This window comes from Pleurodeles waltl, chromosome 8 (assembly GCF_031143425.1).
Source record: "Pleurodeles waltl isolate 20211129_DDA chromosome 8, aPleWal1.hap1.20221129, whole genome shotgun sequence".
Lineage (NCBI taxonomy): Eukaryota > Metazoa > Chordata > Amphibia > Caudata > Salamandridae > Pleurodeles > Pleurodeles waltl.
Window position 1 is genome coordinate 1,527,073,875 of NC_090447.1, and position 14,620 is coordinate 1,527,088,494.

At 45.3% G+C, this 14,620-nt stretch overlaps 1 protein-coding gene across 10 annotated transcripts in view; it reads right to left on the reverse strand.

Annotated features, from left to right (window-relative positions):
• The window catches only part of LOC138248916 (uncharacterized), a 240,763-nt gene that overhangs the window by 151,980 nt on the left and 74,163 nt on the right, over positions 1–14,620 (reverse strand). For 3 of the 10 annotated variants that reach the window (XM_069202896.1, XM_069202894.1, XM_069202895.1), the window contains one exon: positions 11,879–14,609. The exons of the other annotated variants lie outside the window; for them this stretch is intronic. In XM_069202896.1, the coding sequence (XP_069058997.1) occupies positions 13,183–14,609 (1,427 nt within the window). In that variant the 3' untranslated portion in view covers positions 11,879–13,182. Of the gene's footprint in view, positions 1–11,878; positions 14,610–14,620 lie in introns of those variants that run through there. 10 annotated transcript variants of the gene reach the window in all.

Sequence of the window (14,620 nt, forward strand, 5' to 3'; positions counted from 1 at the left end):
ATAGCTACCTGTGGATTCCTCACCTTATGAATTCACCCTTGTGCCAGAATCCAACAGAAAATCTTCCCAGCTCTCCATGTCGACGAGGACGTCACAAATGCACGGCTCCAAGCGACTCCGTCGGACGTCACCGTGCCAATAAGAGGTCTTCGCCGGCAGGCTGTTGTCAGTTTCACCCGTTTTTTTACATGCCTTTGAGGCGAACAGGTGAGAACCGATTCCACAATAACTCCAATAAATACATATATACATAAAACCTTCATGATGCAACATAATCCAAGACCACCATTTATACATACAGGAAAAATATATTAATATATACATACATCTATACAACCACATATCCTAGTGCAATCAGACAGGCAACGGGGGAGCAGGGTGAGACTGAGGAATCCACAGGTATTGTACCCACCAGAAAAAGTGTTACCAAAGGTAAGTAACTTGTTCTTCTGATGGATACAAACTACCTGTGGATTCCTCACCTTATGAATAGAGTCCCAAAGCAGTACCGCACTCGGAGGTGGGTGCCTGTCTGATTACACCAGGAAATCCTGTAAGACAGATCGTGCAAAATGGCTGTCCCTCTAAACCTGAGTCCAAGCAGTAATGCTTTGCAAAGGTATGGCGGGACGCCCAAGTTGCCGCCTTGCAAATATCAACCACTGGAACCCACCTTGCCAGGGCCGAAGAAGCAGACTTAGCCCTGGTGGAGCGGGCTCAGATACCTTCAGGGGTAATCATTTCACCAACAAGTAGCAGATCTTGATACAAAGGATAACCCACCTGGAGATAGTTCTTTTATGGACTGCTCTGCCCTTCTATCCAACGTACCCCACGAACAGCTGATCTTCCAGGCGAAAGTCCTTCGTCCTCTCAATGTAGAAACTAAGCACCCTTTTAGGGTCCAAACAGTGGAGTCTTTCTTCCTCCTTTGAGGGGTGAGGAGGAGGGTAGAAAGAAGGAAGGATAATAGTCTGCCCTATATGAAAAGGAGTGACAACTTTTGGCAGGAAAGCCGCCCTGGTTTTCAACATCACTTTATCTGGGAAAAACAAGGTAAAGGAGGGTTTTACAGAAATAGCTTGGAGCTCACTAACCCGTCTAGCAGAGGTTATGGCAACAAGCAAAACTGTCTTAAGCACTAAAAACCCTAAAAGGCAAGAGTGCATGGGCTCAAATGGAGAAACCATTAAAAAGGTTAAAACAAGATTTAGGTCCCACTGAGGCACATGAAAAGGAGTGGGAGGAAACTTATTAAGTAAACCCTTAAGAAACCTAACCACTATAGGTGATTTAAACAAGGAGGACTGATCCAGGAGGCAAAGAAAGGATGACAGAGCAGCTAAATAACCCTTAACCGTAACCACTGCACAACCCTGCTTTGCTACGTCCAAAGCAAATAATAAAATATAAGAAAGGTGGGCCTTCAAAGGGTCAATTTGCTTCTCTCCACACCAAGCCACGAATCTTGCCCACCTACCGGCATAAATGGTCTTAGTGGAGTGTTGCTTGGCCGATAAAATAACATCCACTACATCTGGTGGGAGAGAAAAGGAACTCAGGTTGCCCCGTTCAATCTCCATGCATGAAGGTACAGGCTCTGGAGGTGGGGGTGTAGAACCTGCCCCTGCGAGAGGAGGTCTGCCCTGAGAGGGAGACGGAGCGGAGGGCACAGTGAGAGTTGGAGAAGGTCCGTGTACCACACCCTTCATGGCCAATCCGGGGCTATTAAAATAACCTGAGCCCGATCTTGGCGAATCTTCCTCAGCACCCGAGGAATCAAGGGTATTGGGGGAAAAACACGTAAAGCAACTGGTTGCACCAAGAGATCTGAAACGTGTCCCCCAACGCTCCTTGCACCGGATACTGGAGGCTCCAGAATGATAGGCAGTGCGTGTTCTCCCGAATATAGATCTATCACCGGCGTACCCCACATTTGAAAAATGTGCAGGACCAGATCTGGGTGGAGACGCCACTCATGATTGGCCGAAAGGAGCCGACAGAGTCCGCACGCACGTTGAGCACCCCGGCCAGTTGATTTGCTTTCAAACAAATCCGATGGTCCTGAAGCCAGGACCAGAGACGCAGAGCTTCTCCGCAGAGAAGATACGACCCTACTCCTCCCTGCTTGTTTATATACCACATTGTGGTAGTGTTGTCCGTCAGGACCGGAACTGACTGACTGCGAAGGGACAGGAGGAAGGCCTTGAAAGCCAAGTGTATCGCCCGCAATTCCAACAGATTGTTATGAAAAGTCTGCTCCACTGGAGACCAACGACCTTTGATCTCCAGGATCCCCAGATGAGCTCCCCAACCTAGAGTGGAAGCATCCGTCATGACCATGGCCACCGGCGGCGGCAGTGAAAACGGCCTTCCTTGCGAAAGGTTGCTGTCCACAGCCCACCATCGTAGATCTGCTGCAGCGTCTCTGGAGATAGTTATTGAATCCTCAAGATCTCCTTTGTGTTGAAACCACTGCCTGCGGAGGCACCACTGGAGAGCCCTCATGTGGCAACGTGCATGAGTGACCAACAGAATGCAAGAAGCGAACGGACCGAGCAGGCGTAAGACCTTGAGGACTGAACAACCGCTCCATTTTGAAACTATGGAAGGCAGAGGATAGGTCTGATTCAATTTTGTGTCCAGTACTGCCCCCCTATGAACAGGAGGCACTGAGAGGGCTCCAGGTGAGATTTGGGTACATTGATCGAAAAACCCAGCCTGAACAACAACTGAGTTGTCATCCACAAGTGACGCAACACAAGCTCTGGAGACTTGGCTTTGATCAACCAATCGTCCAGGTAAGGGAATACCGATATCCCCTCCCTTCTGAGAATTGCTGCCACCACTGCCATCACCTTTGTGAAGACTCGAGGTGCCAAAGTAAGACCAAACGGGAGGACCGCAAACTGGTAGTGTTGCAACCCCACCACAAATCGGAGATACTTCCTGTGCGACTTGAGTATAGAGATATGAAAGTACACATCCTGCAACACGACATACACCATCCAATCGTCTTTGTTCAATGCCAGAAGTACCTGCGCTAGAGTCAGCATCTTGAATTTCTCCTGTTTGAGGAAGCAACTCAAAATCCTCAGGTCTAGGATTGGTCTCAAATGACCGTCCTTCTTGGGGGAAATCAGGAAATATCCTGAATAACAACCCTAACCCCTTTCCTGCTCTGGAACCAACTCCACCACACCTTTTGATAACAGGGTCTGAACTTCCTGTTGCAACAACAGGAGATAGTCTTCTGAACAAAACGAGGTACGGGGAGGGAAGGGAGGAGGAAACTCCTGAAAAGGGAGAACATATCCTTTTCTCACAATGTTTAGCACCTATGAGTCTGATGAAACTAACTCCCACTCGTGGAGAAAAAGACGCAATCTTCCCCCTACAGGAGAAGTATGATCGACAAAGGGGAGAAAACTAGGGCTGCTTCCCTTGCTGTTGTCCTCCAGAGGAGGAGGATGACGTAGGGTGCTACTGGGTAGCCCCTCTCGTTTTAACCTTCCCCCACCCTCTAAAGGACCAATATGGGAGGCTAGTAGGCTGCTGGACTGAGGACTGGGGTCTCCCTTGAAAAGCTGTCCCACATCCAAACCCCCTGAACTTAAGAAAGGACCTAAAAGGGGTAGCAGAGGAGGCTTGCAATCCTAAAGACTTCGCCATGGCCCAGCTGTCTCTAAAGCGCTCCAGGCAGAGTCCACTTTAACTCCAAACAGTTTCTCCCCATCAAACGACAAATCCAATAAGGTGGTCTGTACATCTGAAGAAAATCCAGAGGACCATAACCAAGCGTGCCTCCTAGTAGCAATAGATGTACCCATTGCCCTGGCAAACGAGTCCGTAGAGTCCAGGCCAGACAGAATTATCTGCTTCGCCGCAGCCTGCGCATCAGACAAGAGTTCCGCAAAAGGTCTCTGTATATCCTGCGGCAGATCCGGAACCATGGCTTTCACAGAATCCACGAGAGCGAGGACATACCTACCCAGCACATGGGTAGCGTTCGGAGCCTTAAGAGCCATGCTGCAAGAAGAAAAAGTATTCTTTGCGGATTGCTCCATCCGCTTGGATTCCCCTGTCAGATGGAATCACAGGGAAAGAGCCAGGAGCAGACCTTGTAGAGCAAGATGCCTAGACCAACAAACTTTCCGGGGTAGGATGTCGAGATAAAAACCTCAGATCGACAGGCGCTACGCTATATCTTCTTGCCACAGCTCTATTCACCGCAGGAGACGAAACCAGCTTCCTCCACAGCTCTAATATGGGTTCTGAAAGAGCCTCATTGAAAGGAAGCAAAGGGTCTGCAGAAGCCGAAGAAGGATGCAGCACTTCCGTTACTATGTTGGTTTTAACTTCTGCAGCAGGCAATGGAAGTTCTAAAAAGTCTGCTGCCTTCCCGATGACTGTGTGAAACGAAGCTGCCTCCTCTGTAAATTCCCCCGGGGAAGACAAGTCCCACTCCGGGGAAGTATCCAGCCCACTGGTCGACGCCAAGTCCTGATACTCTCCCCAAGGGCTCCACAATATCTCCTTCCTCCAACTGCCTTTGATATTCCTCCTCTTCCAAGAGGCGCAAGGCCTTTCTACGCAGCCTCAAACGAGCCTCCACCTTCGACGTCGACATGGAGTTTGCCGACGAAGACACCGGCTTCAACACCTGACGAGACGTCAGAGAGGAGGGTTGACCCCGCTGAAATCTATCACCCGAGTCCAGCGCCGGCACGGATCCTAATGGTGCCGAAGATGCATGTGACTCCATCGGCGCAGGCTGACGGGGTGATATCGGTGCCATAGATGTAGTTGGCAATGTCATGGGTTTCACAGGACCTCGAGGTCATGTCATCGGTCCTGTACCCTCAGCCGGACAGAACAGCGCTGCCTTGTCAGAGCCGGGGATCCCAAAGAAAATGCCAATGGACCCGTGGGACCAGCCGGTGCACCAGCAGGGGCCATGGTGTTGGACATAGCAAACATGGCATTCAAGAAGGCCGCCGGATCCGCTCCCGGAGCCGGGAAGGCAGGATATCGCTGGTCTTGTTGCATCGATACTTGCAGACCATCTGACTCCAGAGCAGCAGGTGATAACTGAGGACTGTCCTGAGGTGCCACAACCTAAAAGGCGGACGGCGCCGGAGAAGCCTCAGGGTTGCGGAGTCACCGTCTGACTCACGTCGCACGGCGCCAGCGAGATGGAGACCTTGACCTTGATCGACTCCGAGCCGAATGGCGCCGAGATTCATGATGGCGCCGTTTCTTATGCTTCTTCTTTCATGGCTCCTATGACCCTTCTTTGCTTTAGCCAAAAAGAGTTTGGCCTCCCTTTCCTTTAAGGCCTTAGGATTCATGCTCTGGCAAGACGGACACTCCTCGACGTCATGCTCAGAGCTAAGGCACCAAAGACAATCGACATGAGGGTCAGTGACCGACATACGACCGCCACACTTTGCAAGGCTTGAAACCGGACTTCCTGGGGGGGGGGGAGACATTGTAACTACAAAGAGTAAACAAGAGTAACAAGATGAAACCTCCAACAGAAATGAGAGCTAAGAAAAAAACGTTAGCGTCGAAGGCACGGAAAAAAGGGAACTGACATCAGCATGCCGGCGAGGACCTCTTATTGGCACAGTGACATCAGACGGAGTTTCATGGAGCCGTGTAATTGTGACGTCCTCGTCGACGTGGAGAGCTGGGAAGATTTTCCGTCAGATAATGGCGCAAGGGTGAATTCATAGAGTGAGGAATCCACAGGTAGTTTGTATCCATCAGAAATGTGAGTGCTTGTAGCTTATTTACTCTAAGGAGGAACGCTGCTCCTAGTGGTGAAAGTTGTTTTTATTCAAAGAAGTGTTTTGAGTCATAAGACCAAGTGACTCCTCTCGGTGATACTGTGCATGGGCATCGACTCCTTTGTTAGACTGTTTTCCTGCAGGCTGGTGAGAAAGGAGTGGAAGGAAAGTGTGGGTAAAGAGTTGTCAATGCAAAGTGTAAATACATATGTATAGATATATGCAAACATACTGTACCTGCAATGGCCACAGGCGCCCAAGCGAGGAGGGAGGGCGCATCTGAATCTACTGCATTACATGTCATGAACCAACGCTTACCGGGTAAGTAACATAATCCGTTCAATGACATGTGTGGCTGTAGATACACATGCTCTGCATGGACTGTAAAGCAGTCCCTCCATAGAAGCGGTGGCTAGCCTGTGGGGATTGCAGCTGTTTGGTAAAGTGTGCGTAGCACTGCCTGACATACATAGCTTGTTGGCAAGCTAGACTATCCATACGGTAGTGTTTTTTTAAAGTGCGTGGTGTGGACCATGTAGCTGCCTTACACATGTCAGCTATGGCAATGTTTCCAAGGAAGGCCATAGTAGCTCCCTTTTTTTCTAGTACAATGAGCTCTAGGAGAAACAGGTAAAGGTCTTTTTGTCTTAACACAGCAAGTCGGTATGCATTTGTGTGGGGAACTGGGCTTCTGTTGCAGTACCCCCTCCCAAATTTTTGGCTAGTACCTGATGCAACTTTGACTGAAGTGCATTGGGTACCCGCCAACCAGCTCCCAAGTGCCAATGTTCTTTCCCGCAAAACTGTACAACTGTTTCCCCAATTGGCAAATCCTTTAGCGCCCTCCTTAAGTCCCTAGTAAATGGTACGCCTGACACCTCAGGCATGAGGTATTAAAAAGGGTCCCTAAGGGCTGCAGCCCTCTAGCAGGCATTACAGCCCTAAGGCAGGGTGCATTATATTACATGAAAAGGCATATCAGCACGAGCAGATATGACCCTGCTATGTCTGTCAATTCTCAGCCATAGTAAGTGACTTTGAAACGTGAATCTGGCTCCCCTGACAGGAGAGAAAGGTCCTTTCGCCCCCCCCAAGCCCATTTGGCACCTGGATAAGTGGGAAAATTAGATAGTCAGGTAGGTGTGCAACGTCCAGGCTAGTACCACCCCCTAAGGTGGGCTACTGTGAGGTGGACAATTTTTCCCAGAGGTAGCCATCTTTGAGTTGGCATAACTAGAAATTCTGGGACAGGGTTATGCCCACTTCCCACAGACAGTGGTCAAATATGAGGTGCAGTGACACCAAAGGTCAGTTGCCCATTGGCTACTACACTCACACCCTTAACAGATCAAAATAAAGCATTTAGGGATGCTCCTGGCACCAGTGAAGCAGATTCTGACAACCTACGAAGAGAGAGGACACAGAGAGGCGCAAAAGCAGAAGAGGAGAGAAGAAGCAACTGACCTGGAACCAGCCGCTGGCCTCTCTGCATCCCTTGTCGAAACTGTGCCAAAGTGAACTTGGCATGAAGCTGTTGACTCCAGAAACCGGGGAGGACCGCCTGCCTTCGAAAGAGACTCATGACCCCCTGTGAGCAGCAGATCCATTCTAAAGAACCTCTAAAAAAAAAAAAAAAAACAGACTCTGAGGCCTTGGGAACTGCCAAAACCAGACACCTGGAGCCCCAACTGCATCTGTTGCGTCTTACCAGAGTTAAACTGGGCCACTGGTGCAAACAAGGTGCCCCAGCCCTCCAGAGCTCGAGTCCATTATGGTTTCAGCCTCTCCTAGACTACCCGATGTAACCTGCAGCCTCTGCATACAGGCCCACTCATCGCGACTGCTCCAGTAAGGAAAAACCCAACACCTAAGGACACCCCTGCATTCATCGTCCCTTGACCTTGGCGAAGTCGGCCAAAGGTGTCCTCCTGAGCATCGCCAGGCCTGAGCCCACGTGCTGGTTCAGCCCGACTGGCTTCCTAGCCAGTCTGCAGCCTCTTTTCACAGTGACTGATCTCCATTAAAACGCATTGGACACCCAACACAGAAAACCACCTCTGCACCTGGACGCCCCAATGCCTCCTGAAGTGACCTGATGGTGCTGCCTTGGAGCTTACCCCATATTTGGGAAACGGCATTTTCTACTCAGGCCTGAACAACGCAGACTCAGTAACAGGCAAGTCTGAACAACACATGTTTTTATAACGCATGCTTTTATAACGTAATTACTTGTACAACGCATGCCTGAGCCACACTTTTTTTTTGTTAATTAGATGAGTTTGATGTTTGAGAATTGGTTTATATATTGCTGTAGTGATATATATACACACACACACACACATATATGGAAATGGCTCCCTGTTACAATTACCCCCCACTTTTTGCCTGATACTGATGCTGACTTGCCTGAGAAGTGTGCTGGGATCCTGCAAACCAGGCCCCAGCACAAGTGTTCTTTCACCTAAAATGTACCATTGTCTCCACAATTGGCACAACCAGGGAAGGTCTCTAAGGGCTGCAGCATGTCTTATGCCACCCTAGGGACCCCTCACTCAGCACAGACACACTGCTTGCCAGCTTGTGTGTGCTGGTGGGGAGAAAATGACTAAGTCGACATGGCACTCCCCTCAGGGTGCCATGCCAACCTCACACTGCCTGTGGCATAGTAAGTCAACCCTCTAGCAGGCCTTACAGCCCTAAGGCAGGGTGCACTATACCACAGGTGAGGGCATAGGTGCATGAGCACTATGCCCCTACAGTGTCTAAGCAAAACCTTAGACATTGTAAGTGCAGGGTAGCCATAAGAGTATATGGTCTGGGAGTTTGTCAAACACAAACTCCACAGCTCCATAATGGCTACACTGAATACTGGGAAGTTTGGTATCAAACTTCTCAGAATAATAAACCCACACTGATGCCAGTGTTGGATTTATTAAAAAATGCACACAGAGGGCATTTTAGAGATGCCCCCTGTATTTTACCCAATTGTTCAGTGCAGGACTGACTGGTCTGTGCCAGCCTGCTGCTGAGAGACAAGTTTCTGACCCCATGTGGTGAGGGTCTTTGTGCTCTGAGGACAGAAACAAAAGCCTGCTCTGGGTGGATGTGCTTCACCCCCCCCCCTACCCTGCAGGAACTGTAACACCTAGCAGTGAGCCTCAAAGGCTCAGGCTTCGTGTTACAATGCCCCAGGGCACTCCAGCTAGTGGAGATGCCCGCCCCCTGGACACAGCCCCCACTTTTGGCAGCAAGTCCAGGAGAGATAATGAGAAAAACAAGGAGGAGTCACTGGCCAGTCCCTAAGGTGTCCTGAGCTGAGGTGAGGTGACTGACTTTTAGAAATCCTCCATCTTGCAGAAGGAGGATTCCCCCAATAGGATTAGGGATGTGCCCCCCTCCCCTCAGGGAGGAGGCGCAAAGAGGGTGTAGCCACCCTCAGGGCTAGTAGCCATTGGCTACTAAGCCCCCAGACCTAAACACACCCCTAAATCGAGTATTTAGGGGCTCCCAGAACACAGCAAGATAGATTCCTGCAACCTAAGAAGAGGACTGCTGAACTGAAAAACCTGCAGAGAAAACGGAGACACCAACTGCTTTGGCCCCAGCTCTACCAGCCTGTCTCCCCACTTCTAAAGACACTGCTCCAGCGACGCGTTCCCAGGGTCCAGCAACCTCTGAAGCCTCAGAGGACTACCCTGCATTTAGAAGGACCAAGAACTCCAGAGGACAGCGGCTCTGTTCCCCAAATACTGCAACTTTGCAACAAAGAAGCAACTTTGAAACAACACACGTGTCCCACCGGAAGCGTGAGACTTTGCACTCTGCACCCGACGCCCCCGGCTCGACTTGTGGAGAACAAACAGCACAGGGAGGACTCCCTGGCGACTACGAGACCGTGAGTAACCAGAGTTGACCCCCCTGAGTCCCCACAGCGACACCTGCAGAGGGAATCCCGAGGCTCCCCTTGACCACGACTGCCTGCTTCAAAGACCCGACGCCTGGTAAAGACACTGCACCCTCAGCCCCCAGGACCTGAAGGATCCGAACTCCAGTGCAGAAGCGACCCCCAGGTGGCCCTCACCCTTGCCCAGGTGGTGGCCAACCCTGTGGAGCGCCCCCCCCCCCCCCCTTGCCTGCATCGCTGAAGAGACCCCTTGGTCTCCCATTGAATCCTATTGCGATCCAGACGCTTGTTTGCACACTGCACCCGGCCGCCCCCGTGCCGCTGAGGGTGTACTTTCTGTGTGGACTTGTGTCCCCCCCCGGAGCCCTACAAAACCCCCCAGGTCTGCCCTCCGAAGACGCGGGTACTTACCTGCTGGCAGACTGGAACCGGGGCACCCCCTTCTCCATTGAAGCCTATGTGTTTTGGGCACCACTTTGATCTCTGCACCTGACCGGCCTTGAGCTGCTGGTGTGGTAACTTTGGGGTTGCCCTGAACCCCCAACGGTGGGCTACCTTGGACCCAAACTTGAACCTTGTAGGTGGTTTACTTACCTGCAAAAACTAACAAACACTTACCTCCCTCAGGAACTGTTGAAAATTGCACTGTCTACTTTTAAAATAGCTATATGTCATTTGTGTGAAAACTGTATATGCTATTTTGCCAATTCAAAGTTCCTAAAGTTCCTAAGTGAAGTACCTTTCATTTAAAGCATTACTTGTAAATCTTGAACCTGTGGTTCTTAAAATAAACCAAGAAAAGATACTTTTCTATACAAAAACCTATTGGGCTGGAACTGTCTCTGAGTGTGTGTTCCTCATTTATTGCCTGTGTGTGTACAACAAATGCTTAACACTACCCTCTGATAAGCCTACTGCTCGACTACCACAAAATAGAGCATTAGAATTCTCTTTTTTGGCACTATCTTACCTCTAAGGGGAACCCTTGGACTCTGTGCATGCTATTTCTTACTTTGAATAGTACATACAGAGCCAATATATATATATATATATATATGTATATATATATATATATATAATATATTATATTATATATATTTTCCAATTAATTTAAATGTACATTTTGGATGCTAGGAATACAGGGATTAGGGGTGGCGGGGGAAGTGTTTTAATATTCAGCTGATATTTTTAATGCTTGATTAGTAAATTATAAGTGATGGAATCATTTTTTTGGGTAATTACGTTTTTACTGATTTTATTTTTTATAAGTATGTGACACCCTCCTTCAGGGATGGTAAACAAAAGATACAGGAGTTGTGAATGGAGTACTTATTTAATACTCAAGTAACAATTTAAATACTTTGTCGTTTTTAACATGGAATATTTGCATTTTATTATTATAGTTTACTGACTTAATTAAAAAAAAAAAAAAATCAAAACCTGTAATGCCATCATTTAGGGATGCAATGCAGTCGTAGACGTCTTATGGGTGGTGGAGTCTTAATACTCAAGAAATAATTGTAATCCTTGAGTAATAATTGTTAAAATTCTGAAAATTATTTAAAATTTGGTATTAGAAATTTCTTGATTTATTTAGGAAAATCTGTGAGACACTTATTTAGAGACGGATTCTAGGGATATAGGTGCTATGGGTGGGGAGTGTTTTAATACTTCGGTACTAATTTTCATCCCTTAGTATATATTGAAAGGTACAAAAGTATTTATATTTTATCCTTAAAAACTTTCATTTGTAATTACAAAAAAAATCATGTGACACCGCCAAGGGACGGGATGCTAGGGATAAAGGAGTTATGGGTGGGAGAGTGTTTTAATATTCAGGTAATCTTCACACCTCACTATAAATTTTTAAAAACAGTCAATTTTTCACACAAAAAATCTGCAATACTTTTTAGGGACCGAAAGCTAGGGATGAAGGGGTTAGGGAAGGGCGAGTGTTTCAGTACCCAGGTATTACATTTAATCCCTTTGAATTAATTTAAAAAAAAGAAAAATGTATTTAAAATAAAAAAATATTTTCTTGCATTTTTATAATTTTTCATTGTAGATGGGACAAAAGTTATACAGGGTACTGATAAGGGAATGCTTAAATACTTAATAATTATTTAATATATGCAAGATGTTAAAAAAGGTGTTTAATAAATGTAAATTGACAAAAGAAAAATATGGTTTGTAAATTTTATTAAAATATAATAAAAAAATTAAATATGTTTTATTATTCAAAACTATTACAAAAATAAACATTTTTAAATTTAATAATTTATTATAACAAATATAAAAATACAGAAACATTTTTTAAAAAACAGTATAAATACATTTTATTTTTGGAAAATATTTTTACGAAATATTTTGCATGGTTTTAAAACAGTTCTGTGTATTTTCCCACAGTTTAATTGGTTTTAATGTAAAATATTGTCCTCCTATTTCCACAGGTTCCTATTACGTACACAGTTGCACATTTCTTTTCAAAGTTGGAGCGTCGCAGTGAGGATCAGAAGCATCGGAGACCTCGTTCAAGGTAAGCACGATCTATTTTTACATTTACAGTAAATAGCTGGCTATCTCTACTGTAACGGGAAGCTGTGGGACGTTGATTTACAGTAAATTTTGTTTAAATTAATATAGATTTACATTCCTCTACAGGTTTTCACATCCCTACGTCGGGGATGTTTTTTTTTTGGGGGGGGGGGCAAGTTTAAAATGGTGGTTCCAAAAATAAACCACCACTAAAAACTTTTTTTTTTTTTTAAACTCTATTGGAAACATTTCATAGGGATTTGTAGGATGGTGGCTTTTTTTTGTACATGCGAAAAAACAAAGACCACATGGGGCTTTCGTGGGTATGAATTTATATTTAAAGATATAAATGTTGACTGTTTGGATGACGTTCCCCATATTTTATTTATAATAGCTGTATCGCTATTAATGTGGAAACATATTACAGCCAATTTTTTGGGGGGCGAGTACTATCCATCGTTATATGCTTTGAGTGGTTGCTTACTCTTTTTTAGGGGGTTTTATATCTGAATTACATGTAATAACTATTTTTCACACAGATAGGATACCTTCCTACACTTTGTGGAAAATATATTTTTCCCATGCAATGAAGAAATAGTGGAGGTTTGAAGGCAAGTACTTTTCCCAAAAAAGAACATTTATATCATACTTGCATTTTTAGTTTTACCTCTAAAACATTTAATGGACATACTGGAAAATGTGCTCTGGAGTTTTGTGGGATTTTTGACTGATATTCTTACAATTTTCTATTTCCATTTCAGGAATGGATATTTGGGACTGATGAAGACTTATGGTGACATGTGGATTGAAAATGTCACCATGAGTTGAAGAAAAGATGACAGCTCCAAGTAGGAATGTAATTATTATTATTTTATTTAAAGAAAAAAATAGCAATCAAATTAATGTGATATTTTAAAACTGGCAAGTAATTTAGGTATTGTTCAGTAAGGGTTAGAAATGTAGTATGTAAGCAAGACTGTCAAGATAGTCTAAGGGTGACATTAACAAAAATTGTTGCATTTTTCCCAATAGTCTCTCTGACATCTCTTTGCTTTTTTTTGATACTTTGGGGTTTAGACTACCTGAGAGAGATTGCGCAAGCCTCATTTCTTGTAAACTTTGTTCCTTTTTCAATACTTCCATGAAATTATAAAGGTTAGGATGGCGTTTACCAATAGATTTGCTAAAGGAATTGTGCCATTCCTCAATGGCATTGTTAGTTTTTGCACCACCTTCTAAACATGTTGTGTAGCAGTTCCACAACTCAATGTGAAATCTTGGCTTCCTCCTGCGTCCCGACCTGCTTAGGTGTCCAATCCATGTTTCTTCAAAGTAATTTAATAGTTGTGTCAATTTATCTTCATTTTGGATAAAAAATTCAGATTCTGTAATTGTAGTGTAGTATTCATCTACTCTATCAGGTGGTACAAAACATAACGCTGTTAATTTTCTTAATTCATACTGAAGTTTACTGCTTGACAAATATTCCTCAAACAAGGATGACTTCTGTATTTTGCGCCAATATGCCTGAGAAAAGTGAAAGAAAGATCCTTGTATTTGGGTGTCTGGGTATAATTTGGTTATGGTGTTAATCATTGTCAATTCAAAATCAAGTATTACTTTTCTCGGATTTTTATTCATTGTTTTTTCTTTGATTATGGTTAAAAATTCTGTGTAGGTTGAGGAATGTTTGTCAGGGAGTAAGGCATACACTAGTGGGACAGCTGTATTACTTTTGTTGACAAGAATAGTATAAATTTGGGTGAATGGGTGGAGGGTTGATTTAAAAGTGCCATCCATCATCCAAACTTGACTATTCTCTAGGATACCTAGGTTATGGTTAGTACTAAAAATTAATATTCTTTTTTGAGGGTTTTCATTATCATATAACAGGAAAGGTTCATTAGAAAAAGTTATAGTTAGTTGAGGAGGAATGTTAATATCTGCATAGGTTTGGGGTGTTACTCGTTGGGGATTACTCGCCAGTTTTTCTCTCTGGATCATTCTTCGAAGATTGGGTATGGAGGGCATGCTACTAGCAACGTGTGCAGGAATGTTTTGTGCTACTTCTCTCAAGAGTGACCCACACGGTTCATTGGAGGCATGTGCAAGAAGTTTGATTTGTTGTACATTTTCACGTACTTCTATTTCCATTGCAGAAGCAGAGTGGTTATGCTCTGTTGTCCTAACAACGGTATCTTCCAGAGTAACCGCTCTGCCTGTGCAATGGGAAGAATAATATTGCACACACCTCCAATGACTCCGAGGTTCACTCAATCTTTCTTTACAATAGAGATAGCCAGCATATTTAAGAAGTTTCTTTCCTGTTCGGGATTTTACATAAGATGCTTCTCGTTGTGCCGTCATTTTTGGTTGTTCTGTTAAAGAA